Genomic DNA, 25172 nt, shown 5'->3' on the forward strand with positions numbered 1-25172 from the left:
CCCTTTTCTTATTTCTTTCTGCTTCAAACACAATTAGGAATGACAGCTGAATGAATTGTGCGCCCCCTCCTAGACTGCGCCCTGAGGCTGGAGCCTCTTTAGCCTATGCCTCGGCCCGGCGAAGAGCAATCTGCTGCAGCTCCCTACATACCTGTTTTACCAAACTGCGCTGTAGGGGAAATGGTAATACTGCACACAGTGCAGTCTTACTTTTAAAGGGAATCTGAAATGAGAGGTATATGAAGGCTGCCATATTTATTTCCTTTTAAGCATTACTAGTTGCCTGGCTAACCGGCTGATCTTCTGCCTCTAGTACTTTTAGCCACAGATCCTGAACAAGCATGCAAATCAGATATTTCTGACAAAAATCTGACAAGATTACCTACATGCTTGTTTCATATCAATGTTTGTTTACTGTGTGTTCCAAAGTGGGAGGAGAATTCTACAAAGTAAATAGTCTAGGCTAAACATAATAGGGAGGGCTGGGCAGGGGCGTAACTAAGAACCCCCGGGCCCCCCTGCAGAAATTGTGAGTGGGCCCCCCTCCCCCCAGGGCCCGCTCGTGGCTGTTTTGGGGGGCTGGAGGGGTCGCACCATGAGGGGAAAGCTATGGCCACACTCGGCGGGGAGGGGGGAAGGTCCCCCCCCTCCCTCACCTCGGGATTTCCCCTCTGTGCTCCCCTCCAGCTTCTAGCTATACAAGTGCAGCGAGCGGAGCGGCGGGCAGCGGCAGGCAAACATACCTTCCGTGCGTCCGTACGCTTCTCACTCTAGTGCCTGACGCGACTTCCTGTTTTATACAGGAAGTCGTGCACACCTCCCAACTTTTTGAGATGAGAAAAAGGGACACTTAAGCCATGCCCCTGTCACACCCACTGATCACGCCCCACCACGCCACTAGTCACACATACCATAAAGATTTCATGAGAAAAATATGTTGTTTTATAATTCAAACCACACAGGTCCTTTCTATCCTGGTTCATTTTCCTTCATAGTAACATTTTAAAATAAGTAAATATATCAATTTAAAGGATGGGAATAAAGTTTAGAGTCAAACACATTTTTTAGTATAGAACATAGAAAGAGAGACAAAGTCCTGAAAGAGGGACAAATGAGGGGGAAAGAGGGACAGTTGGGAGCTATGCCTTCCTCCCATGAATGCTACTGAGGGGAAAGGGAATACTACAAATAAATAATAATACTGGTTACATAAAAGACAGCCAAGTTCTCTCTCTTTCTGTGTCTGCAGCAGCACAGGAGGGAAGAGTTACATTCCCAGGTCTATCACTGTCTGTCCCAGTCACACTCACAGCCTCCACTGTATGGGACAGGCTGCAGTGATCTGTGTGACTCAGAGCTGTGTTATCTCCTCTGTGTCTGCAGCAGCACAGGAGAGTTACATTCCCAGGTCTGTCACTGTCCCAGTCACACTCACAGTGCTGTACAGGACAGGCTGCTGTGATTTGTGTGACTGAGAGCTGTGTTATCTGCCTACCATAAAACATCAGTGCAAGGAGCCATGCTGAATAGTGTTGTCCGGATCATGAACGATTCGGATCTTTGATCCGAATCTATTTTGTGAGTCGAATCATCCGAATCATCAAAATGAGTGATTCGGATCGCAAACGGGGCGGGGCCAGGAGCGACACGCCCCCTCTCAGCGGGCAGCGGGGTCCTGGAAGCAGAGCTGAGATGGATCGCTCTGTTGGATGGGAGCCAGCCTTGCAGGGAGACAGGTAGATGAGAGAGAGGGGACATCGGTTCCACTGCCAGATATGTGTAGAGCACACATACTGGCTATAACGTGCTGCTCATTATAGGCTGTCTGTTCCGTAGTTGTGCACAGTGAACACATTGGAAGCTTTTGGCTCAGCTCAGCACAGCTCAGTAACTTTGCAGGCACTGTGATTGCAGCGCAATATGATCCTCCTGCACTGCTCTAAACAGCTGCACTTTACTTCTGGGAATGCTTTGGGGAATGCTTTCTTTCACTGTGCGACGTTTGCATTCGAAGTATACAGATGAGCATATAGGTGAAATACATGTAAAGCATATGATTGCAGCATTTGGGTATTGTGTGCAAGCAAACATTTCTGCTCTCTGCTCGTCCCTCCTCGCTTCTCTGTCCACTCCCTGCCCTCTGTCCATCTTCTCCCCTTCTCTGTGTGTCCACCCCCCTCCCCTTCTCCTGTCCACAGCAGGGAAAGACCTGTCCTGCTATTCATTTCACCCCCGAATGCTTCGGTAGTAAAATGATCCGAGATTCGGATCAAAGATCCAGTTCTTTTCAATGATCCGATTCGAATCATCCGGATCATTCAAAAGATCCGAACTTCCCATCTCTAATGCTGATCTCTGCTCCCAGATGCAGGCTGACTTTTCTCCTCCGTGCCTGAACGAGCTTGTGGGGGGCGGGGCGGGCAGGGCTGCCTCTGTGTTTCTATTGGCTGGAGGGAGGAGAAAGCTGTAAGAGCTACGAACAGAGGGGAGGGAAGGAGGAGAGGTCTGGGGGTTTTGTCTATGTTACGCAGGACATAACGGCTTGTAATTAGCACATTTAGACAGACACCTGTCTTAAAAAGACAGGCTCCATAGACGCCTGGTATGTGTCATCATATGAAAGGTTTGTAAAAACGGGACTTGTTAGTGAGTGGGCGGGACCCGGGACAAGGGAGCGGGAACTGGGTAAGTTTCGCCCAAATCGGGACTATTGGACGGTATGGTCGTGTCAGTCACTAGAGCGAGAAGTGTCCGCGCTGGAACGCACGGAAGGTATGTTTGCCTGCTGCTGCCCGCCGCACTTGTATAGCTAGAAGCTGGAGGGGAGCATAGAGGGGAAAGCCTGAGGTGAGGTAGGGGGAGGACCTTCCCCCCTCCCCGCCGAGTGTGGCCATAGCTTTCCCCTCATGGTGCGACCCCTCCAGCCCCCCAAAATGGCCACGATCGGGCCGCGCATGGGCTGCATCCCCTATTGTTACACCCATGGGGCTGGGTTACATACCAACATACAGTTATAGATAGATATAGCCAGGCCTGGATTTACCTCACAGGAGCCTATAGCCATAAATGTCCTGGCACCCTTACTTCCCTTGCCAATCATATGTAGCCTCAGGTGCCCCTTAATATTACAGGTACTGCTGGCGACCTAATACTAAGTAGCTAGAGGTGCCCCCAAGTATAAGGTAGCTAGAGGAACCTTAATATTAAGTAGCAAGAGGTGCCTGACCGAAGGGAGATCTCGTCAGTGGAATGCAGAAAGCAGAGTGAGTAACCTCTCATTTACACTATCATCGGGACACTGCATAGGGAAGGAGGGAGGCACTCTGGGAGGGGAGTGAGATGCCTTTCCATCATCAGGCGCCTATAGACAAATGCCTACAGTGCCTTATGGTAAATCCAGCCCTGGATTTAGGAAGTGTTTATGATTCTGAAACCAGGATAATTCATGTAAAAGTGAGTATCCTGAGTAATTCACTACATTCTACTATACGTCACTATGTTGCCTCTTTAAATTCCTGTAGTGAGACTTGTAATGTAGCCTTGCAATATATTTGCTTACACTTGGGATGTTTGTTAAATGACTGGTTATCAAGACCTTTCATGAGGCAGCAGAGGTTTGTGTTGGAAAAAGCCCTACAAAGGTCTCTCTGTCCTCACATGGCTTCCCCTGGCTTCCCTCTGTAACTTTACTGGTAGATGCCGGCCAGCACAGGTGTCATCTGACGCACTTCATGTCCGTTGCTAACTTATTGTCTTTATAAACATTTATTGCAGATGTTTGCATACAGAGGGCTCTGCTTTTCCTCACAACACATGTCATAGGCTATAAATCAGCTTTGGGCAAATGCAAACTAAAGACTGTGAGGAAAGCGGAATGAGGAAATAACTGTAAAAAAAAGAGAGTACATTTACATTTCTTTATACGGTACTAATGAATTTATTTAAAAGCATGGAGCAGAGAGTAAAGGCCCATAAACACGCTAGATGGATATCGCCTGACAGGGATCGGGATGTAATCCCTTGGGCAACATCGCTGGGCCAAAGCTGTACAGATGCCTAGTTATGCAATAGGGCGAGGGGGTGCAGTAGGGCGATAGAAGTGTGACGACATGCGACGGGTGGGGTGAGCGGGGAGACTAAAGCTATCAGCCGTCACTTGTCCGAATTGATCCACCTGGCAGATCGCTGGCTGGGCCCTCTTTAATCACGTGCCCCACTGCAGGATGTCATACGTCATAGAGAAGAGACTCCAACAGGTGGTGTGGACCGGTAAGGGAACGCGGTGCAACACTCTGCATAATGCCAAAACCAACACATATCCCTCCTCACGGGGGTGTTTGAGGCAGCAGTCCTAGTACCATCTCTTTAGTTATGATGGCATTATGTAATGTGCCTGTACATGTCGGCATGACACGGTAAAGAGACGCTGCTGTTACCAAGGAGATTATGCAGGCCACGCTGCAGAGAAGAGAGATGCGATCATTACAGGAATGTTGGAGCCGTTGAGTCTTCTGCTGGCTGCTGCTATTGATGTTTGCTCCGCTCGCACTCAGCAGATGGGAGGAAAAAAGTATTGAGGCCAGGGGCACTTTGGGCGGCCAGTGAGCCGCCTTTAACACATAGGCCTCCTGCAGTTACATGTGCTTGGATATAAGAATCACAATTGATCATTTCCTCAATAGGAGACTTTTATTGTCACATTAAATGTTAAAAAATACATATAAAACTATCCCACACTCTATATGCACACATCCATCCACAATCACTCTAGAGCGTGCTGGTTCCCCTAAAAAAGGAAAAAAATTTCTGGGCAAAAAGACCCTATTAAAAATTATGTATCTGTGCAAGTTTCCTCAAAGACCTAAAAAGGAATTTATCTTTTCCAATTTACTTCGAAACACGGTCCGCATCAATTCACATATGTCCTATATCTGGGTCATGCAATAATCAGCAATCCCTAAATGCGTGCACATCCCACCAAGGGATAAAAGCTCAGTTGTGCGTGCTGACAGTTTATATTGTCTGCTATTCAAGAGAACAATGTTATTACCCTCACCGGCTCGGTACTCCTGGCCAACTCTCCTGAGGGGTATTCTCTGGATACGTGTTGTCCAGAATTCTGCTCTCGTAGCTACGGCTTCACTAATGTCTCGCCGTCCCAGTACTGGTCGTTGGCTGACGATCTTCCGGTCCCAGTGATGACGTCACTTCCTCCAGTGCGTCTCACTCTGCTGTTGTAAGCACTTCCTTGCGCTCCACCTCAGTTGCCTATGTATCGTCTAGGGCAATAAGGGTTTTTCAAAGAGGACAAGTGGCTTACTGCTTGGTAGATAGAATGGGGCGCGCCTCTTCTCCCACGGAACAGCTTTAGATTGACATGTTTCGACGGAAACTCGGCCGTCTTCATCAGAATCTGTTGGACCATTCAGACCAGTCGCCATATTTATATCCCACAGCTCTTAGCATTCACTCCTCCCCTCCATTTTCCTTAAAGGGACATCCATATCCATGTTCTTATTCTCACAGTCCCATATTCTCTTCCTTCTTTATGATGACATTTCTTATCTATATATTCCCAACTAGGATATGTCATTCCTCATATCTATTATTATCTTTGATGAGCAACATATTGCCAAAAAATGTAAAATTAAAAAATAATAATAATAATTCTCCAAAAAAATGAAAAATAAAAATAATAAAAAAGAAAATTAGTTAATAGTCTAGTAGGGGACCAGTTGCTCTTTGAGGAACCAGAAAGCTCTTTTGTGCCTATTTCATGAAGCCAAAGAGCTCCATTTCTTCATTCAAACCTCTAGGTACAAGGGTATCCAAATTAAAAATCCACCTACTTTCTTGTCTTGACATTTTGGCCATGTAATCACCACCCCTGCTATCCCTATGTACTATCTCTATTCCAAAATAAATAACATTACTAGTACAGCAATTATGTAGGTGGGCAAAATGTTTAGAGAGTGGGTGTCCCTGCCACCCCTTCCCTATATTGTTAAGATGTTCCCCAATCCTACTAGAGAGCACCCTTTTTGTGGGTCCTATATACTTTTTTCCGCAGGGGCAGACTAAGCAGTAAATGACCCCTCTGGTGTCACATGTAATGAATTCTCTAATTTTAAAAGTGTCACCTCCCCCTACAACCTTGATGATCTTTCTATATCCCCTCGTTTTCTTACAGTTAATATACCTCCCACATCTCACAAAACCCCCGCTATTACTAGCCAGGGGTCTGTGGATATAATCACCTGCCGCCAGTGCCACCCGTAGACCCACATTTTGGGACTTTCTGTAGGTGATTGCGGGTTTTGGGGGTAAAATATCACTAAGGATCTTATCCCCTCTTAATGTGGCCCAATGTTTCATGATGATGCTCCGCACCAATCCACTACGTGGGCCATACCTTAAATTTAATTTGAGGGAGTGATCCTGCCTATCCTTCTCCCCCCTTTTGGCCAATAGTTCTTTCCTGTCTATCCCCTCTACTTCTTTGATGGCACCTTCTATAATGGTCTCCTCATAACCCTTCTCTCTAAACCTGTTGGATAGGTCATCTACCTCATCTTGATACTGCTCATCTTCAGTACAATTCCGTTTCAAACGGATGAACTGACTTTTAGGGATGTTGTTAAGCCACGGGGGGAAGTGGCAACTGGTGGTCAAGATATAACTATTGACATCAGTTGGTTTAACAAATGTGCGGGTTTTCAAATGTCCATCCTCTATATATATCTTCAAATCTAAAAAACTAATCTCCTCTCTGCTTATCTCCGACGTAAATCTTAAATTAATATTGTTACAATTCAGTCTTGTCACAAAGTCCCTCAAAGAGGCCTCAGAGCCCCTCCAGACGAGTAGGACGTCATCAATAAACCTTTTCCAAAGGACCAGGTCCGCGGCGGGACCCTCAGGCCCATAAATGTGGGTGTGTTCCCAATAGGCCATAAAGAGGTTAGCATAACCCGGCGCGAACCTGGTCCCCATCGCCGTCCCACTCGTCTGGAGGAAGAAGTCACCCCCATATCTAAAAAAGTTGTGCGTCAATATAAATCGAATTGCACATATAATGAAGTTTCTTTGTTCCTCCTTCATATCAAGATCCAGACCAAGGTAATAATTAATTGCTTTCAACCCTTCTTCATGTTGTATCACCGTGTACAACGATGCCACATCTAAGGTTGCCAGAAGCCATCCCTCCTCCCATGTTACTCCTTCCAGGATGTTCAAGACATGCCTAGTATCCTCCAGGAACGCCGGGGTGGATCTGACGTATCTCTGGAGGAAGGTGTCCACATACCTGGACAGGTTCGATGTGGCCGACCCCACCCCAGAGATGATAGGCCTCCCCGGGGGATCAACCAGGCCCTTATGCACCTTTGGGAGGTGATAGAAGATGGCAGTTCTTGGATGGGATATGCTCACGAATTCAAACTCTTTTTTATTGATTATGCCCTCATGATAGGCATTTTTTAATAATTGTATTAGCTCCTTCCCATATTGATCACCAGGGTCAGACCTCAATCGTTTATACGTTTTTTCGTCATTCAATAGGTGATACGCTTCCTTTTCGTAGTCGCTCAAACTTTGGACGACTATGCTGCCCCCCTTATCAGCCGGTCTTACCACAATCTGTTTATTTCGTTGGAGATCCTCTATTGCTTTAACCTCCTCTCTAGATAAATTATTCAGGGAATTAGGCAGAGGTCTAATCCGCCTCAAATCCCTCTCAACGTTATACTCAAAAACCTGCATTTCCTTGCTTATCTCGCTAATAGGGTTGAATTTAGAGGGATTTTTTAGATCAGTGTGTTGGAATATTGTATTAGTTTGTTTGGGGATAATGGGATTTTTTTGAAAATACTTTTTTAGACATAGTTTCCTTATATATTTTTTGATGTCTATATATGTTTCAAACTTATTCAATTTGGTTGAGGGAGCAAATTTTATACCCTTCTCTAGTACTTTTTTCTCTGCTTCTTTTAGTTTTATTCCACTTAAATTATATATACCTCTTTCTAAATCCGTTCTTTCATCGGCATTGGTCTTGATCAGTGTCTTCCTTCTACCCCTCCCCCCTCTAACACCCCTCCCCTTCCTCCTCCTTCCCCCACCCCCTCCCCCCTGCCCCTGGTTAAAAAATATTGATTAATGGTGCCTTTATTTGGTTGGAAATGATTGGGTGTATATTTACCACTCCTCCGATTACCCAGATTATTGGGGTTCATCATATTTGTGGGTTTATCAGGTATCTTTCTATCAAAGATAATTTTAGGGGTTTTATTCTTTTTTGGGTTTCCAAGGCTCGCTCTCGACTTCCGTTTTGACTGTTCAACTGGTAAATCCATTAGGGTAGAATATCTATTGTAAGTGGGCACATTGAACCCTCTCTTATTATTTTCTTTACCCCTGGTTGACATATTATGCACATTCTGGTTCTTCTTAAGAATATTTTGGCTCTTTTTAAACTCCTTCCTCCTCACGTCTCTGTTTAAATTCCCCTCACCAATACTCCTATTGGGTCTATCTGCACCTCCCATAGGGGCTCTATCCCACTTCGTGTTGTCCTCGTGAGCGCATCCCATCCTGGTCCTATCTGCGACACTGGGACCATCAGGGGTGTTCGGGGTCTCGGGTGTTTCTAATACCTCTGATGTAACTCCCCTCATAGAATCCTCTACTTCTTCAATCCCCTCAAACTCTGTTCCACCCTCTGCACCCAGGAGGTCCCCCCATATTGCCAGTACATCTTCTTGATTTGTATCCATCCTGGTTGCATCTTCTCTTATCCCACTTACCCCACTTACGTCGCCTACCCCAGTAGCATCTATGGTTTCAAATGATTGGCCATATACACTCCACTCACACTCCACATCTCTCTGGGGGACATCAGAAGGGGCCAGCGCCTGGATCGGAATGGAGTCTCTTACAAATTTCTTTTTCTTTTTAATTATAATTTCCTTCTCAAGATTGTCTAATCTATTAAAAATATTCTTCTCCAAATTTTGATATTCTGGGACCTCACAGAAAGGCTCCATGTCTTCTTTCATCTTTCTAATTTCCTTGTTTAATCCAAAACACTGGCCTCTCCTGGTGTCCCTAATAAAAGTAACAACCTGCATTGAAAATTCATCGAACGTCTTGTCCCATTCCTCCTGTACTTCAGGTGTAGCCAAATCTGATGCTAATTGTTTGTAAAGAGTAAGACCAACGGGGGAGACCTCCCACAACAGATATTGATCCAAAGTGGCCACCTCCCATTGGCTTTTAGTTTCCTTAATTAGTAATTTTTCCAGTTGTCTGAGGTCATATACCACATCCTCCCAGTGTTATTTATTTTGGAATAGAGATAGTACATAGGGATAGCAGGGGTGGTGATTACATGGCCAAAATGTCAAGACAAGAAAGTAGGTGGATTTTTAATTTGGATACCCTTGTACCTAGAGGTTTGAATGAAGAAATTGAGCTCTTTGGCTTCATGAAATAGGCACAAAAGAGCTTTCTGGTTCCTCAAAGAGCAACTGGTCCCCTACTAGACTATTAACTAATTTTCTTTTTTATTATTTATTTATTTATTTATTTTTTGGAGAATTATTATTATTATTTTTTAATTTTACATTTTTTGGCAATATGTTGCTCATCAAAGATAATAATAGATATGAGGAATGACATATCCTAGTTGGGAATATATAGATAAGAAATGTCATCATAAAGAAGTAAGAGAATATGGGACTGTGAGAATAAGAACATGGATATGGATGTCCCTTTAAGGAAAATGGAGGAGAGGAGTGAATGCTAAGAGCTGTGGGATATAAATATGGCGAATGGTCTGAATGGTCCAACAGATTCTGATGAAGACGGCCGAGTTTCCGTCGAAACATGTCAATCTAAAGCTGTTCCGTGGGAGAAGAGGGGCGCCCCATTCTATCTACCAAGCAGTAAGCCACTTGTCCTCTTTGAAAAACCCTTATTGCCCTAGACGATACATAGGCAACTGAGGTGGAGCGCAAGGAAGTGCTTACAACAGCAGAGTGAGACGCACTGGAGGAAGTGACGTCATCACTGGGACCGGAAGATCGTCAGCCAACGACCAGTACTGGGACGGCGAGACATTAAAGAAGCCGTAGCTACGAGAGCAGAATTCCGGACAACACGTATCCAGAGAATACCCCTCAGGAGAGGAGGCCAGGAGTACCGAGCCGGTGAGGGTAATAACATTGTTCTCTTGAATAGCAGACAATATAAACTGTCAGCACGCACAACTGAGCTTTTATCCCTTGGTGGGATGTGCACGCATTTAGGGATTGCTGATTATTGCATGACCCAGACATAGGACATATGTGAATTGATGCGGACCGTGTTTCGAAGTAAATTGTAAAAGATAAATTCCTTTTTAGGTCTTTGAGGAAACTTGCACAGATACATAATTTTTAATAGGGTCTTTTTGCCCAGAAATTTTTTTCCTTTTTTAGGGGAACCAGCACGCTCTAGAGTGATCGTGGATGGATGTGTGCATATAGAGTGTGGGATAGTTTTATATGTATTTTTTAACATTTAATGTGACAATAAAAGTCTCCTATTGAGGAAATGATCAATTGTGATTCTTATATGCAAGTGCACCTTTTTTAACTAATTGACACTACACTTTTGAGGTGGGGGTAGGGGGTTAACCCCATCTGGTAAGGTCGCAGCTGGAGGAAGATTTTTGTGCACAATATAAGGGTTGTAACTATTATAATAAGTTTTGTTGCAATTCTAGCAGCGCCCTCCATTACTTACTGTTTGGAACTTGAGAGAAAAATCCCCTCTGGAGATGGCGGCAGCAGATAAGGTACCCAGTATATGGGAATTTAGAGACCAACAGTGCAGAAGGATTGACGCATTTTTCAATCAACAAAATTACAATGAGAGGGAAGGGATATACTGGGAGGATGTGGTATATGACCTCAGACAACTGGAAAAATTACTAATTAAGGAAACTAAAAGCCAATGGGAGGTGGCCACTTTGGATCAATATCTGTTGTGGGAGGTCTCCCCCGTTGGTCTTACTCTTTACAAACAATTAGCATCAGATTTGGCTACACCTGAAGTACAGGAGGAATGGGACAAGATGTTCCATGAATTTTCAATGCAGGTTGTTACTTTTATTAGGGACACCAGGAGAGGCCAGTGTTTTGGATTAAACAAGGAAATTAGAAAGATGAAAGAAGACATGGAGCCTTTCTGTGAGGTCCCAGAATATCAAAATTTGGAGAAGAATATTTTTAATAGATTAGACAATCTTGAGAAGGAAATTATAATTAAAAAGAAAAATACATTTGTAAGAGACTCCATTCCGATCCAGGCGCTGGCCCCTTCTGATGTCCCCCAGAGAGATGTGGAGTGTGAGTGGAGTGTATATGGCCAATCATTTGAAACCATAGATGCTACTGGGGTAGGCGACGTAAGTGGGGTAAGTGGGATAAGAGAAGATGCAACCAGGATGGATACAAATCAAGAAGATGTACTGGCAATATGGGGGGACCTCCTGGGTGCAGAGGGTGGAACAGAGTTTGAGGGGATTGGAGAAGTAGAGGATTCTATGAGGGGAGTTACATCAGAGGTATTAGAAACACCCGAGACCCCGAACACCCCTGATGGTCCCAGTGTCGCAGATAGGACCAGGATGGGATGCGCTCACGAGGACAACACGAAGTGGGATAGAGCCCCTATGGGAGGTGCAGATAGACCCAATAGGAGTATTGGTGAGGGGAATTTAAACAGAGACGTGAGGCGGAAGGAGTTTAAAAAGAGCCAAAATATTCTTAAGAAGAACCAGAATGTGCATAATATGTCAACCAGGGGTAAAGAAAATAATAAGAGAGGGTTCAATGTGCCCACTTACAATAGATATTCTACCCTAATGGATTTACCAGTTGAACAGTCAAAACGGAAGTCGAGAGCGAGCCTTGGAAACCCAAAAAAGAATAAAACCCCTAAAATTATCTTTGATAGAAAGATACCTGATAAACCCACAAATATGATGAACCCCAATAATCTGGGTAATCGGAGGAGTGGTAAATATACACCTAATCATTTTAAACCAAATAAAGGCACCATTAATCAATATTTTTTAACCAGGGGCAGGGGGGAGGGGGTGGGGGAAGGAGCAGGAAGGGGAGGTGTGTTAGAGGGGGGAGGGGTAGAAGGAAGACACTGATCAAGACCAATGCCGATGAAAGAACGGATTTAGAAAGAGGTATATATAATTTAAGTGGAATAAAACTAAAAGAAGCAGAGAAAAAAGTACTAGAGAAGGGTTTAAAATTTGCTCCCTCAACCAAATTGAATAAGTTTGAAACATATATAGACATCAAAAAATATATAAGGAAACTATGTCTAAAAAAGTATTTTCAAAAAAATCCCATTATCCCCAAACAAACTAATACAATATTCCAACACACTGATCTAAAAAATCCCTCTAAATTCAACCCTATTAGCGAGATAAGCAAGGAAATGCAGGTTTTTGAGTATAACGTTGAGAGGGATTTGAGGCGGATTAGACCTCTGCCTAATTCCCTGAATAATTTATCTAGAGAGGAGGTTAAAGCAATAGAGGATCTCCAACGAAATAAACAGATTGTGGTAAGACCGGCTGATAAGGGGGGCAGCATAGTCGTCCAAAGTTTGAGCGACTACGAAAAGGAAGCGTATCGCCTATTGAATGACGAAAAAACGCATAAACGATTGAGGTCTGACCCTGGTGATCAATATGGGAAGGAGCTAATACAATTATTAAAAAATGCCTATCATAAGGGCATAATCAATAAGAAAGAGTTTGAATTCGTGCGCATATCCCATCCGAGAACTGCGATCTTCTATCACCTCCCAAAGGTGCATAAGGGCCTGGTTGATCCCTCGGGGAGGCCTATCATCTCTGGGGTGGGGTCGGCCACATCGAACCTGTCCAGGTATGTGGACACCTTCCTCCAGAGATACGTCAGATCCACCCCGGCGTTCCTGGAGGATACTAGGCATGTCTTGAACATCCTGGAAGGAGTAACATGGGAGGAGGGATGGCTTCTGGCAACCTTAGATGTGGCATCGTTGTACACGGTGATACAACATGAAGAAGGGTTGAAAGCAATTGATTATTACCTTGGTCTGGATCTTGATATGAAGGAGGAACAAAGAAACTTCATTATATGTGCAATTCGATTTATATTGACGCACAATTTTTTTAGATATGGGGATGACTTCTTCCTCCAGACGAGTGGGACGGCGATGGGGACCAGGTTCGCGCCGGGTTATGCTAACCTCTTTATGGCCTATTGGGAACACACCCACATTTATGGGCCTGAGGGTCCCGCCGCGGACCTGGTCCTTTGGAAAAGGTTTATTGATGACGTCCTACTCGTCTGGAGGGGCTCTGAGGCCTCTTTGAGGGACTTTGTGACAAGACTGAATTGTAACAATATAAATTTAAGATTTACGTCGGAGATAAGCAGAGAGGAGATTAGTTTTTTAGATTTGAAGATATATATAGAGGATGGACATTTGAAAACCTGCACATTTGTTAAACCAACTGATGTCAATAGTTATATCTTGACCACCAGTTGCCACTTCCCCCCGTGGCTTAACAACATCCCTAAAAGTCAGTTCATCCATTTGAAACGGAATTGTACGGAAGATGAGCAGTATCAAGATGAGGTAGATGACCTATCCAACAGGTTTAGAGAGAAAGGTTATGAGGAGACCATTATAGAAGGTGCCATCAAAGAAGTAGAGGGGATAGACAGGAAAGAACTATTGGCCAAAAGGGGGGAGAAGGATAGGCAGGATCACTCCCTCAAATTAAATTTAAGGTATGGCCCGCGTAGTGGATTGGTGCGGAGCATCATCATGAAACATTGGGCCACATTAAGAGGGGATAAGATCCTTAGTGATATTTTACCCCCAAAACCCGCAATCACCTACAGAAAGTCCCAAAATGTGGGTCTACGGGTGGCACTGGCGGCAGGTGATTATATCCACAGACCCCTGGCTAGTAATAGCGGGGGTTTTGTGAGATGTGGGAGGTGTATTAACTGTAAGAAAACGAGGGGATATAGAAAGATCATCGAGGTTGTAGGGGGAGGTGACACTTTTAAAATTAGAGAATTCATTACATGTGACACCAGAAGGGTCATTTACTGCTTAGTCTGCCCCTGCGGAAAAAAGTATATAGGATGCACAAAAAGGGTGCTCTCTAGTAGGATTGGGGAACATCTTAACAATATAGAGAAGGGGTGGCAGGGACACCCACTCTCTAAACATTTTGCCCACCTACATAATTGCTGTACTAGTAATGTTATTTATTTTGGAATAGAGATAGTACATAGGGATAGCAGGGGTGGTGATTACATGGCCAAAATGTCAAGACAAGAAAGTAGGTGGATTTTTAATTTGGATACCCTTGTACCTAGAGGTTTGAATGAAGAAATGGAGCTCTTTGGCTTCATGAAATAGGCACAAAAGAGCTTTCTGGTTCCTCAAAGAGCAACTGGTCCCCTACTAGACTATTAACTAATTTTCTTTTTTATTATTTTTATTTTTCACTTTTTTGGAGAATTATTATTATTATTTTTTAATTTTACATTTTTTGGCAATATGTTGCTCATCAAAGATAATAATAGATATGAGGAATGACATATCCTAGTTGGGAATATATAGATAAGAAATGTCATCATAAAGAAGTAAGAGAATATGGGACTGTGAGAATAAGAACATGGATATGGATGTCCCTTTAAGGAAAATGGAGGGGAGGAGTGAATGCTAAGAGCTGTGGGATATAAATATGGCGACTGGTCTGAATGGTCCAACAGATTCTGATGAAGACGGCCGAGTTTCCGTCGAAACATGTCAATCTAAAGCTGTTCCGTGGGAGAAGAGGCGCGCCCCATTCTATCTACCAAGCAGTAAGCCACTTGTCCTCTTTGAAAAACCCTTATTGCCCTAGACGATACATAGGCAACTGAGGTGGAGCGCAAGGAAGTGCTTACAACAGCAGAGTGAGACGCACTGGAGGAAGTGACGTCATCACTGGGACCGGAAGATCGTCAGCCAACGACCAGTACTGGGACGGCGAGACATTAGTGAAGCCGTAGCTACGAGAGCGGAATTCCGGACAACACGTATCCAGAGAATACCCCTCAGGAGAGGAGGCCAGGAGTACCGAGCCGGTGAGGGTAATAACATTGTTCTCTTGAATAGCAGACAATATAAACTGTCAGCACGCACAACTGAGCTTTTATCCCTTGGTGGGATGTGCACGCATTTAGGGATTGCTGATTATTGCATGACCCAGACATAGGACATATGTGAATTGATGCGGACCGTGTTTCGAAGTAAATTGGAAAAGATAAATTCCTTTTTAGGTCTTTGAGGAAACTTGCACAGATAAATAATTTTTAATAGGGTCTTTTTGCCCAGAATTTTTTTTCCTTTTTTAGGGGAACCAGCACGCTCTAGAGTGATTGTGGATGGATGTGTGCATATAGAGTGTGGGATAGTTTTATATGTATTTTTTAACATTTAATGTGACAATAAAAGTCTCCTATTGAGGAAATGATCAATTGTGATTCTTATATCCAAGCGCACCTTTTTTAACTAATTGACACTACACTTTTGAGGTGGGGGTAGGGGGTTAACCCCATCTGGTAAGGTCGCAGCTGGAGGAAGATTTTTGTGCACAATATAAGGGTTGTAACTATTATAATAAGTATTGTTGCAATTCTAGCAGCGCCCTCCATTACTTACTGTTTAGCTCCTGCAGTTACATGCCTACAGTGCCTTAACTGTGAATCAGGGTTACTTAGGGGACACATACAGTATGCCAGGCATGCTTGGCGGGGGGTCGGGGCACGGATGTCACGCACTGCTCACGTAAAATTTAGCTGCACAATAATACTGCTAGCATATGGTGGAGGGGGCACAGACGTCGTTCACATGGAGTATGGCATACTGTACTTGCAGTGCTGATGAGGTGAGGAGGTTTTTACGGTTCGAAGTTTAACATTTCAGCATGGTGTTTTCTGCAATAACCTGTGGTTCTGCGGTGACTGTCACTGTGGTCAGTTGCTTAATTGTTGTTTACCTGCTATGGTTTTGTCCGTTATAGTTAACATATTACTGCTACTGAGTATGTTTGTGGTTTTATTTTTACCATCAGTTTTGTAAACCTTCGAGTTTGGGTTGGCATCTGGAAACTAGTGAAGATATGTACAGGAGAGAGAGGTTGTGAAGAGCTTTGTAGGTTAGGATTAAGAGTTTAAAATGGATCCTATAGCTAATTGGCAGCCAATGAAGAGCTTAACAGAGAGAAGCAGCAGAGGAAGAACTGAAAGATTCGAGCAGCCGACTTCAGTACAGATTGGAGCGGTGCCAGTCCCTTAGTTGGTAGTCCGCAAGGCAGTATATTACAAGATGAGATATTATAAGAGCATGACAATGTACTAACATTTTAGTAGTGTCCGGAGTGAGAAATGGTTATTTTTTTTTTAAGTTGGTGATGAAGGGACCTGCCTAGGGAGTGAATATGAGGAATAAACGAGAGAGATTAGTCAACTATTACGCCTAAGCACTGTGTTTTGGGAACTGAAGTTATAGGGGTGTTATTAACATTTATTGTATCAGGTGGAGAGGTGGACAATAGAAAAATGATTGGTTCAAGTTTTAAGAAGCGAGAAGTCATGAAGGAGGAGGAACACCTGTGAGGAGGGAGTTAAGGTCTGGGACCGAGAGGTATGGTTGTGTATTATCTGCATATAAATGGTACTGAAAACCAAATGAATTTCTTAAGTTGCCTAAACCATTCATGTAGATGGAAAAGAGAAGCGGGCCAAGGACATAACCTTGAGGTACCCCCACAAACAGTGAAGTCGAGAGGAGATCTGATCCGAATATGATACTGTGAATGACTTTCCAGAGAGATAGGAAGATATCCAGGAGAGAGCAAGGCCCTTTATGACTACAGATGAAAGTATCTGTCGGAGTAAGGTATGGTCAACAATATCAAACGCTGATGACAGATCAAGAAGGATGAGTATGGAATAGTGGTCTTTGGATTTAGCTGTAAGAAGATCATTGGCCACTTTAGTAAGAGCTGTTTCTGTGGAAGGGTTAGCACGAAAGCCAGACTGGAACTGATCAAGCAGGGAGAACTAGAAATGTTGGAAGTGTTTTACAGTATATAACATCAGCTAACCAAAGAGCTTACAGACAGATAAAAACAAGCTCTGTAACGGATTTCCTAAACAGATCTAAGACAATACTCATGCCTAGATTGGGACTGTAAAGGTATTAAGCAGTCATATAACAGTTGTAATAAGTGTTTGAATGCAATCATTTCATATTTAGACTGTACGTTAAATAGCCACAAGATGGCACTGTAAATTTTGGTGATATGCTGTTACTGTTATGTGATGTTGTGCTACTCTATTCCATTGTAGATCTTTAGATTGTTCTTCCACTTTGTGAGATGGTCCTGCTGTGCTGCTGTTATTCCTGAGTGGCAGGCAAGTAAAAGCTTTCCTATAAGATTCCTGAGTAGACATGCAATTATCATAAAGACAATATCTGCCTACAAGCAGCAGGTATAATAACACAACATAACATAGCAGCAGATGCATCTCTACAAGGAAAACAGCAACGGCTCCTTCCACATTAGTCTCAGTTAAGGCTTCAGTAATGTGTTGTCCCATTTATTCTCCTTGAGGAGCATCGCTGAACAATAAATTGATTATCTCAACTCCTGAGCATTCCAGGAGCACTGCAAGTAATTGCTGCTGTGGCCTCCACCAGAGAACATAAAGACACCATGGCTTTGCTGCCACCCACACTGAGCTCTAGTGACTTGTGAATGTGCATACAGCTAAAGAAGAGCTTTTATACAGCCTTTTATAAGAGTATTTGGTCACTTACGTGTGAAGAACTTGTGTAGGAGACATGAAGGATGGTCCATTTGAAATGTTTTTAATTGCCTTTGCAAATTTCACAAACCCGCTGAGTAGCTGAGCATTGAGAAGACAAAGTGGATTCTCTGCCAGAAGATGATCGGTCCTAAAAAAGAGAAGTCAATTATTTAATTACCTTTAAATAGGAACTGTTGTGAAAATAACATGATTAATAAAATTGCTTTTTTTTTTATTTTTTTTACAATATTCAGTTATAGATTATTTAGTCAGTGTTTGCCCATTGTAAAATATTCCCTATCCCTGATTTACAATCAGTAATTTGTCACTGGTGACAACATTTTTACTATTGGCTGGTAATCTGTATGGAATGTTTGTTAACTGAGAGTTCTATGCACAGAAGGAAATGCTGGTGGCTTGGCAGTTGGAAACAGTTGTTATTTCCCTCAATGCAACAAGATTCACAGACAGGAAACTGTCAGGACTTAGGTCATGACATCACACTGTGGGAGGCGTTTCATCACAATATCAGCCACACAGACCTCCCTGATGATTTATTCATGAAAAGGTAAAGATTTTACGTGGGAAACGGGGTATTAGCTACTGATTGGGATAAAGTTCAAGTGTGGGTTAAAGTTCCTTTGTAAAGTAAATGGGAACCGTGTGTATAAAAAAAACAAAAGGCAGATATCCATCTAAGGAGAGGGAAAGCTCTGGGTCCTAATGAGCCTTCCCTCTCCTCTCCCGGTGCCCTCGGTGCAGCACTGTCCCCGGGAGCAGTATTTGACTAATTTGGTCAAATACTGCTCGCTCCACTGGCGAAGGAGGCTTCCCGAAGACGATCACGGGCCGCTCCATACGGCGCATGTGTGAGTGCCCTCTGTCGCACACTAGCGCGTGCGCAGTATGGAGCCGCCTGTCTTCGGGAGGACTCGGCTCCCGAAGACTTCCTAAGTCCCCCGCGGGGGATACAATCGGGGGAGCCAGTGCTGCACCAAGGGCACCGGGAGAGGAGAGGGAAGGCTCATTAGGACCCGAGCCTTCCCTCTCCTTAGGTAAGTATCTGCCTTTTTTTTAGAGATACAGATCCAGGGGCGTAGCAATAGGGGGTACAGAGGTTGCGACCACATCGGGGCCCTTGGGCCCGAGGGACCCCAATGGGCCCTCCTTCAACTACAGTATTAGTTCTCTATTGGTCCTGTGCTGATAATAATCACTTCAATATCTGCTTTGAATAGTAGTAATCATTAACAAACTATTCCCCATCCCATTGTTGCACCTCTGACACTGTAGTTGCCATTGGCAGGTTTTGGTGCGCCGTATCAATTGTTATGTATAGAGTGCTTGGGGGGTCCCCCATTGTAAAACTTGCATTGGGGCCCACAGCTCTTTAGCTACGCCACTGGAGGGATCCCATTTACTTTAAGGGAATCTGTGGTGTACTTTTTATTTTGTTACAAGCTGAACTCCAGGGAAATATAACTAATAAACAGGTGAAATACAGTACGTGTTATGTGTCTTGCCTTCCACATTTCTGGATTCTCAAACCCAAACAACAGAAGCATAAGTGAGAGCTCTGTACCTTCCCATGCCTTCTGTAGCTGAGCAGCACATTGGCATCAATTCATCAAGCATTACTCTATTACCGTAATAAGCAGTCTGCTTACAATGCTGATCAGAAAATACTGCCACTCTGATAATATCACAGCCCACCTGAGGAAATAGTATGAATAGATTCAAGGTAGCTGGGAATATAAAGAGGTAATATAGGTCACTGAGGCATTCTGACTACTACTTAACTGGAAACAGTAAATTCGGGCGCCTGAGGCTAGTGGACAAATCGGGCGCCGCCATTCACTCCTATAATAAATATCGTTTAATGGGCGCCCGATAGGAAAAAAGGGCGCCGGAGATAAATAACGTTTTAAAAGCGGCGCCCGGAGACTTAATGTTTTATTACTGTTTCTCATGATTACACATTATTTAATGATTTATACTTTTTTAAATTTTATTTTTAAACGAAAAACAGTACAATATTTTTTTTAAAACATTATTTTTAAACGAAAAAACTAACAGGGGGTCTTAGGTTTAGGCACCAACAGGGGGGTCTTAGGTTTAGGCACCAACAGGGGGGTCTTAGGTTTAGGCACTAACAGGGGGGTCTTAGGTTTAGGCACCAACAGGGGGGTCTTAGGTTTAGGCACCAACAGGGGGGTCTTAGGTTTAGGCACTAACAGGGGGGTCTTAGGTTTAGGCACCAACAGGGGGGTCTTAGGTTTAGGCACTAACAGGGGGGTCTAGGGGTTAGGGGTAGGTACAGGGAGGGTTACTTAGGCACCAACAGGGGGGGGTCTTAGGTTTAGGCATCAACAGGGGGGTCTAGGGGTTAGGGGTAGGTACAGGGAGGGTTACTTAGTATTTATTTTTTTTAAACGTTATTATACGTTTCACTATTTAAACGAAAAATTAACGTTTTTACAATTGCCGATTTAATGCACATTATTTAATGATTTATAACTTTATAAAACATTAATTTTAAACGAAATACAGTACAATACATTTTTAAACGTTATCCATGCTTATCGTTAAAAACCCGGCGCCCTTTTTTCCCAGCGCCCCTTTTTAACGTACGCTACTTAACTAGTCCAAGGATCTGTATAAGTCAGTGCAGCATTGGCATGTAAGCTGGACACATTCTATTCATACCAACCATACATTCCTAAACTTCCAAGGGCAGGCTCTAAATTCACAGGCAGTTTTTTTAAGCTATAACATGCAGAGAATACTGCACATAGCAGAGAATACTGTTTCCACCATTTTCACATATCACTGTTTGTGCTTATTGATTCTGTAACTATGTGCAGTGGCAGTGCAATGTAGTGAGGCATTACATGCATCTGACCAAGTCACCACGATGCCATCTACTGGTAAAATGTAGGAACTAAATCCATCAATACACTTCCTTGTAACTTGTTATAAACTGCTCAAAAAATGAAAGGAACACATTTTAATGAGCGTATGACATCAAGTCATTAAAACTTCTTGTATACTGATCTAGCCAGCTAAGGAGCAGAGGGGTTGTTCATTAGTTTCAGCTGCTTTGGTGTTAATTAAATTAACAAGTGCACTAGAGGGGCAACAACAAGATGACCACCGAAACAGAAATGGTTTAACAGATGGAGGCCACTAAGATTTTTCCCTTCTTATCTTTTCTGACTGTTTTTTTTACAATATTTAGATCCTAGAGTTTGCATAGGTAGATGAACTCCTCCAGGATGGCAAATCAATACATGTGATTGCCTGGAGGAGGGACTATAGAAAGCTGCAAGACGTAATACCTAGAGCATACTGTACCTCCCAACTTTTTGAGATAAGAATGAGGGACACTTAAAGTGAACTGAGCATCATTTTTAACTCCCAGGGTAGCTCTATAGCAAATCGAAAATGCATTCTAAAAATGTGGTTTATTATTAAAAAAAAACCCTTTCATTTACCTTATCTGTTTACATTTAAGGGTTAAAATAGGCAGTATCCTTCTACCTCTTCCGTCTGTGCAAGGACAGTTGGAGGAGGAACAGATGATGGAAGGTAGATAAGAAATCACCTAATTAGACGTAATTGACCACAAACAAACCCTGAGTCTTCCCCACTATACTTTGGCGCTGTCAATCACCGCCACGTGGGCCGGAGCGGACTGCGCAGGCGCAGAACTACTGCATCTGCGCATTCCGCTCCGGCCCACGTGGCGGTGATTGACAGCACCGATCACGCAGGTGCAGTACAGAGCGACCTCCAGGTCGCTCTGACGTCATCGCCGGGGACCTGGTCGGAGATCCGGCGAACAGCTGCGGGGAGAGCTGCGGCGAGGGACGTGCTGGGAGCTTGGGGCTGAAGGAAGCCCCCGGTCAGTAGCGCTTATTTTCTTAATTTTTGCCTGACAACTTCTTTAAAACAGAAAATTAATAGTCACACTTGAAGAATTTCACACCTAACCTGGATAATGGCAGTGGAAAGGTAGCAGGGGGATGAATGTCTCAAACATGGCACGGCAGCACTTTCATCTGAAGCCAGGTGCTGCTTAGATCCCTTTTAGCCATGCCCCTGCCCCACCCCTAATCACACTCCTGACACACCCGGTTCTCACACATACCATAAACATTTCCTGAGAAAAATACAGTACGTTGTTTTATAATTCAAATCTCACTGGTCCTTTCTATCCTGGTTTATTTTCCTTCATATTAACATTTAAAAATAAGAAATAGGAAATGTATTAAAAATACATTCAGGTGGAACAGATAGGGACTGTGGATAGGGGACAAGTTCTTAAAGGATGACTATCGTGAAAATTTGTAATTTTTAAAATGCATTTATATGCAGTAAATGTACATTTCTCCCAGAATAAAATGCACTACAACTTACCGTACTTTTTTCCTACGTTACTGTCACTTACAGTAGGTAGTGAAAATCTGACAGATCTGTCAGGCTTTGGACTGATCCATCTCCTTATGTGGGTTTCTCAGTTATTTCTTTATTTTCAAAAGCACATACTGAACTATAGTTACTCAGCCCAACTGCCAAAATAATGTGCAAAAGAGTAAGGAAGCTGTCTGACATATTTATATAGAACAGGTAATGGTTTTGTTAAGAATAAAGTTAATACTGAGACTCTACCATGAGGTGATGTACTAGTCTAAAATCTGTCAGCTTTTTACTACCTACTGTAAGTGACAACAACATAGGAAAAAAGTAATTTATAGTGCATTTTACTCTGGGAGAAATGTACATTTTATAGATATGTATTTTACATTTTACAATTTTCGCGATGGTGGTTTTTTAATATAGAGTATGTGTACACTGTCAATCAGTTGGTCATCACTTTATGAGTGATTACTGAAAGTACCCACTTTAGTTCTGGAGAACTAAAGCCATTAGAATTTTATAGAGTGCATTGATGTAGGCCAATATAGCCTGAAAAATCTGCAAGTAGGATTATACAACTTCTGTAAAATGAGCAGGCTTTGTGAGCGTTGTGGACCAGCGGCTTTGGATGTATGCCCAGATTTATAGTGACAAACAGGAACAAACCGGATGTTCTCTCGCTCACCTGAAATGAGGCATTACCAGGGAACTTCATGCTTACATGAAGCTGAGTATTTGCAAATACCTTCTGCTTTAAGAAGTCAAAATTATACTTAGCGTAAATAGAGCATGCGATGAAAAACCACAATCATGGCTGCATTGTGGTTTCACGGCTAACACTCTCGCCTTGCAGTGTCTAATCTTGGCACTCACTGATGATGTGGATTGTTCTCTGTAAAATGCTTTAGGTTTAGTTTATCTACTGTATGAACACAGCTTACTATTCAGTTAAAAATTCACTATATTCTGAATAAGATATAATTTTATTAAGTCTCTATTACGGTGCCCATACATGGTACAATTAAAATGTTCAATTTTACTGTTTATTCGACAAAAACGATTGGATCGAGTGAAAATTGAAAAGAATCTTTTTTTTTTTTTTTTTAAATGATTGTTAATTTTTTTCTATAAAAATCTGATCCGATATGTTGGAAAAATATGTATGATTGTTTGTGAAATTGTATAGTGTATGGTAGGTTGTATAAGAAAATACTATTAAATAAACCGACTTCTTCTTCATATGCTATTGTTTTTCTCAGATTTTTTTGAAAAATTAAACATTTGTGTATGGTACCTTGAAAATAATTTTAAAAACTATTTGACCAAACGGAACAATGAATCAAATTTCTCTGCTAAAAAAGATGATTTGCAGGAAAAGGAGAACTGTCCATGATCACTGTGGTGGGACAGTGTTTGGCGAGTTGAGTAAATTAGAGATACAGGTGCACACATACTGGGGATGGTATGAGTGAGTCCTGGGTATTACTAGTGATAACACTCTCATCCTAAGCTAAAAATATTAATCATGTTATCTATGCACAACCCCTTTACATTTCAGGATGTGAATTTCAAGTCCCAATTGGAATTCCCCTTCATTCCAGGATGTGAAGTTCACATCCTGCATTTAAAACCACCACACTCGTGCGTGTGGATGCACCGCTCCCGTACGTGCAGCAATGCAGCAATCATTCATGAAAACGTAGAAGAAAAAAAGCAGAGCAGTTTTTTTTTTTTTTTTTTATAAAAAAGGTTTTTTTTTTCCTCCTGAAGTAAAGTGTTAACATCTACTTAATTAATTAATATGGTTCACCTATACTTGGCCTTAAAGAGGAACTCCACTGAAAATAATATAATAAAAAAGTGCTTCATTTTTACAATAATTATGTATAAATAATTTAGGGCTGGTTCAGACGGACGCTTGTGCAGCGTTTACCGCCAGCATTCGGGGCTTGGCGTTAAACGCTCCCATTCAAGTGAATGGGAGCGTTTGTACCAAGCTTTTACGCGCGTTTACATGAACGCGGCGTTCGGGTCCCGATTTTCTCTGGCGTTCATGGAGCCCTTGGAAGCTACATGTAGCTTCCAGGGGCGGTTAACCGCGACGGGTAATGTCCCCCTAGGGGAAGAAAAAACGCGACCGCATCTGAACGCAACGCGAACGCTGCTGAAAGCCCAAACGCATCACCACCGCGACGCCAACGAACGCAGGGCCTCCGAACGTCCTTCTGAATCAACTCTTAGTCAGCGTTTGCCCATTGTAAAATCTTTCCTCTCCCTGATTTACATTCTGACATTTATCACATGGTGACATTTTTACTGCTGGAAGATGTCAGCGAAAGTAGCTGCTGCTTGCTTTTTTTGGCAGTTGGAAACAGCTATTTCCCGCAATGCAATGAGGTTCACAGACAGGAAACTGCCAGGACCATGGTCCTCACAGTTTTCTTTGGGAGGGGTTTCACCACAATATCAGCCGTACAGAGCCCCCTGATGATCCGTTTGTGAAAAGGAATAGATTTCTCATGGGAAAGGGGGTAATGGCTGCCGCCCATAGCAATCAAATGTGATTGCTAGGATGACAGTTAAGGGACCCAATGTTATATAGATGCATTGCTGTACTGTTGCCTAGCAATGTATCTGTACAGAACTGGTGTCTGCAAACTGTGCGCCCTAGCGATCGCATGCACTTGCTACAGACGCACACGCTGTTGATAATGGTAAGCTACATGCCCAACTAGTAATGAAATCTGGCATGTATGCTATCATTTTAACCCGGATGAGCCAAACATTATATATTTGGAGGTGTTTTATAACTACTAC

General features: G+C 43.0%; 1 protein-coding gene across 3 annotated transcripts in view; it reads right to left on the reverse strand.

The window, feature by feature from the left end:
- The window catches only part of LOC137504210 (uncharacterized), a 160039-nt gene that overhangs the window by 65209 nt on the left and 69658 nt on the right, over positions 1 to 25172 (reverse strand). For all 3 annotated transcript variants that reach the window (XM_068232315.1, XM_068232314.1, XM_068232316.1), the window contains one exon: positions 17947 to 18084. In XM_068232315.1, the coding sequence (XP_068088416.1) occupies positions 17947 to 18084 (138 nt within the window). The remainder of the gene's footprint in view (positions 1 to 17946; positions 18085 to 25172) is intronic.

The sequence above is a fragment of the Hyperolius riggenbachi genome, chromosome 4 (assembly GCF_040937935.1).
Source record: "Hyperolius riggenbachi isolate aHypRig1 chromosome 4, aHypRig1.pri, whole genome shotgun sequence".
In the NCBI taxonomy this organism is placed as follows: Eukaryota; Metazoa; Chordata; class Amphibia; order Anura; family Hyperoliidae; genus Hyperolius; species Hyperolius riggenbachi.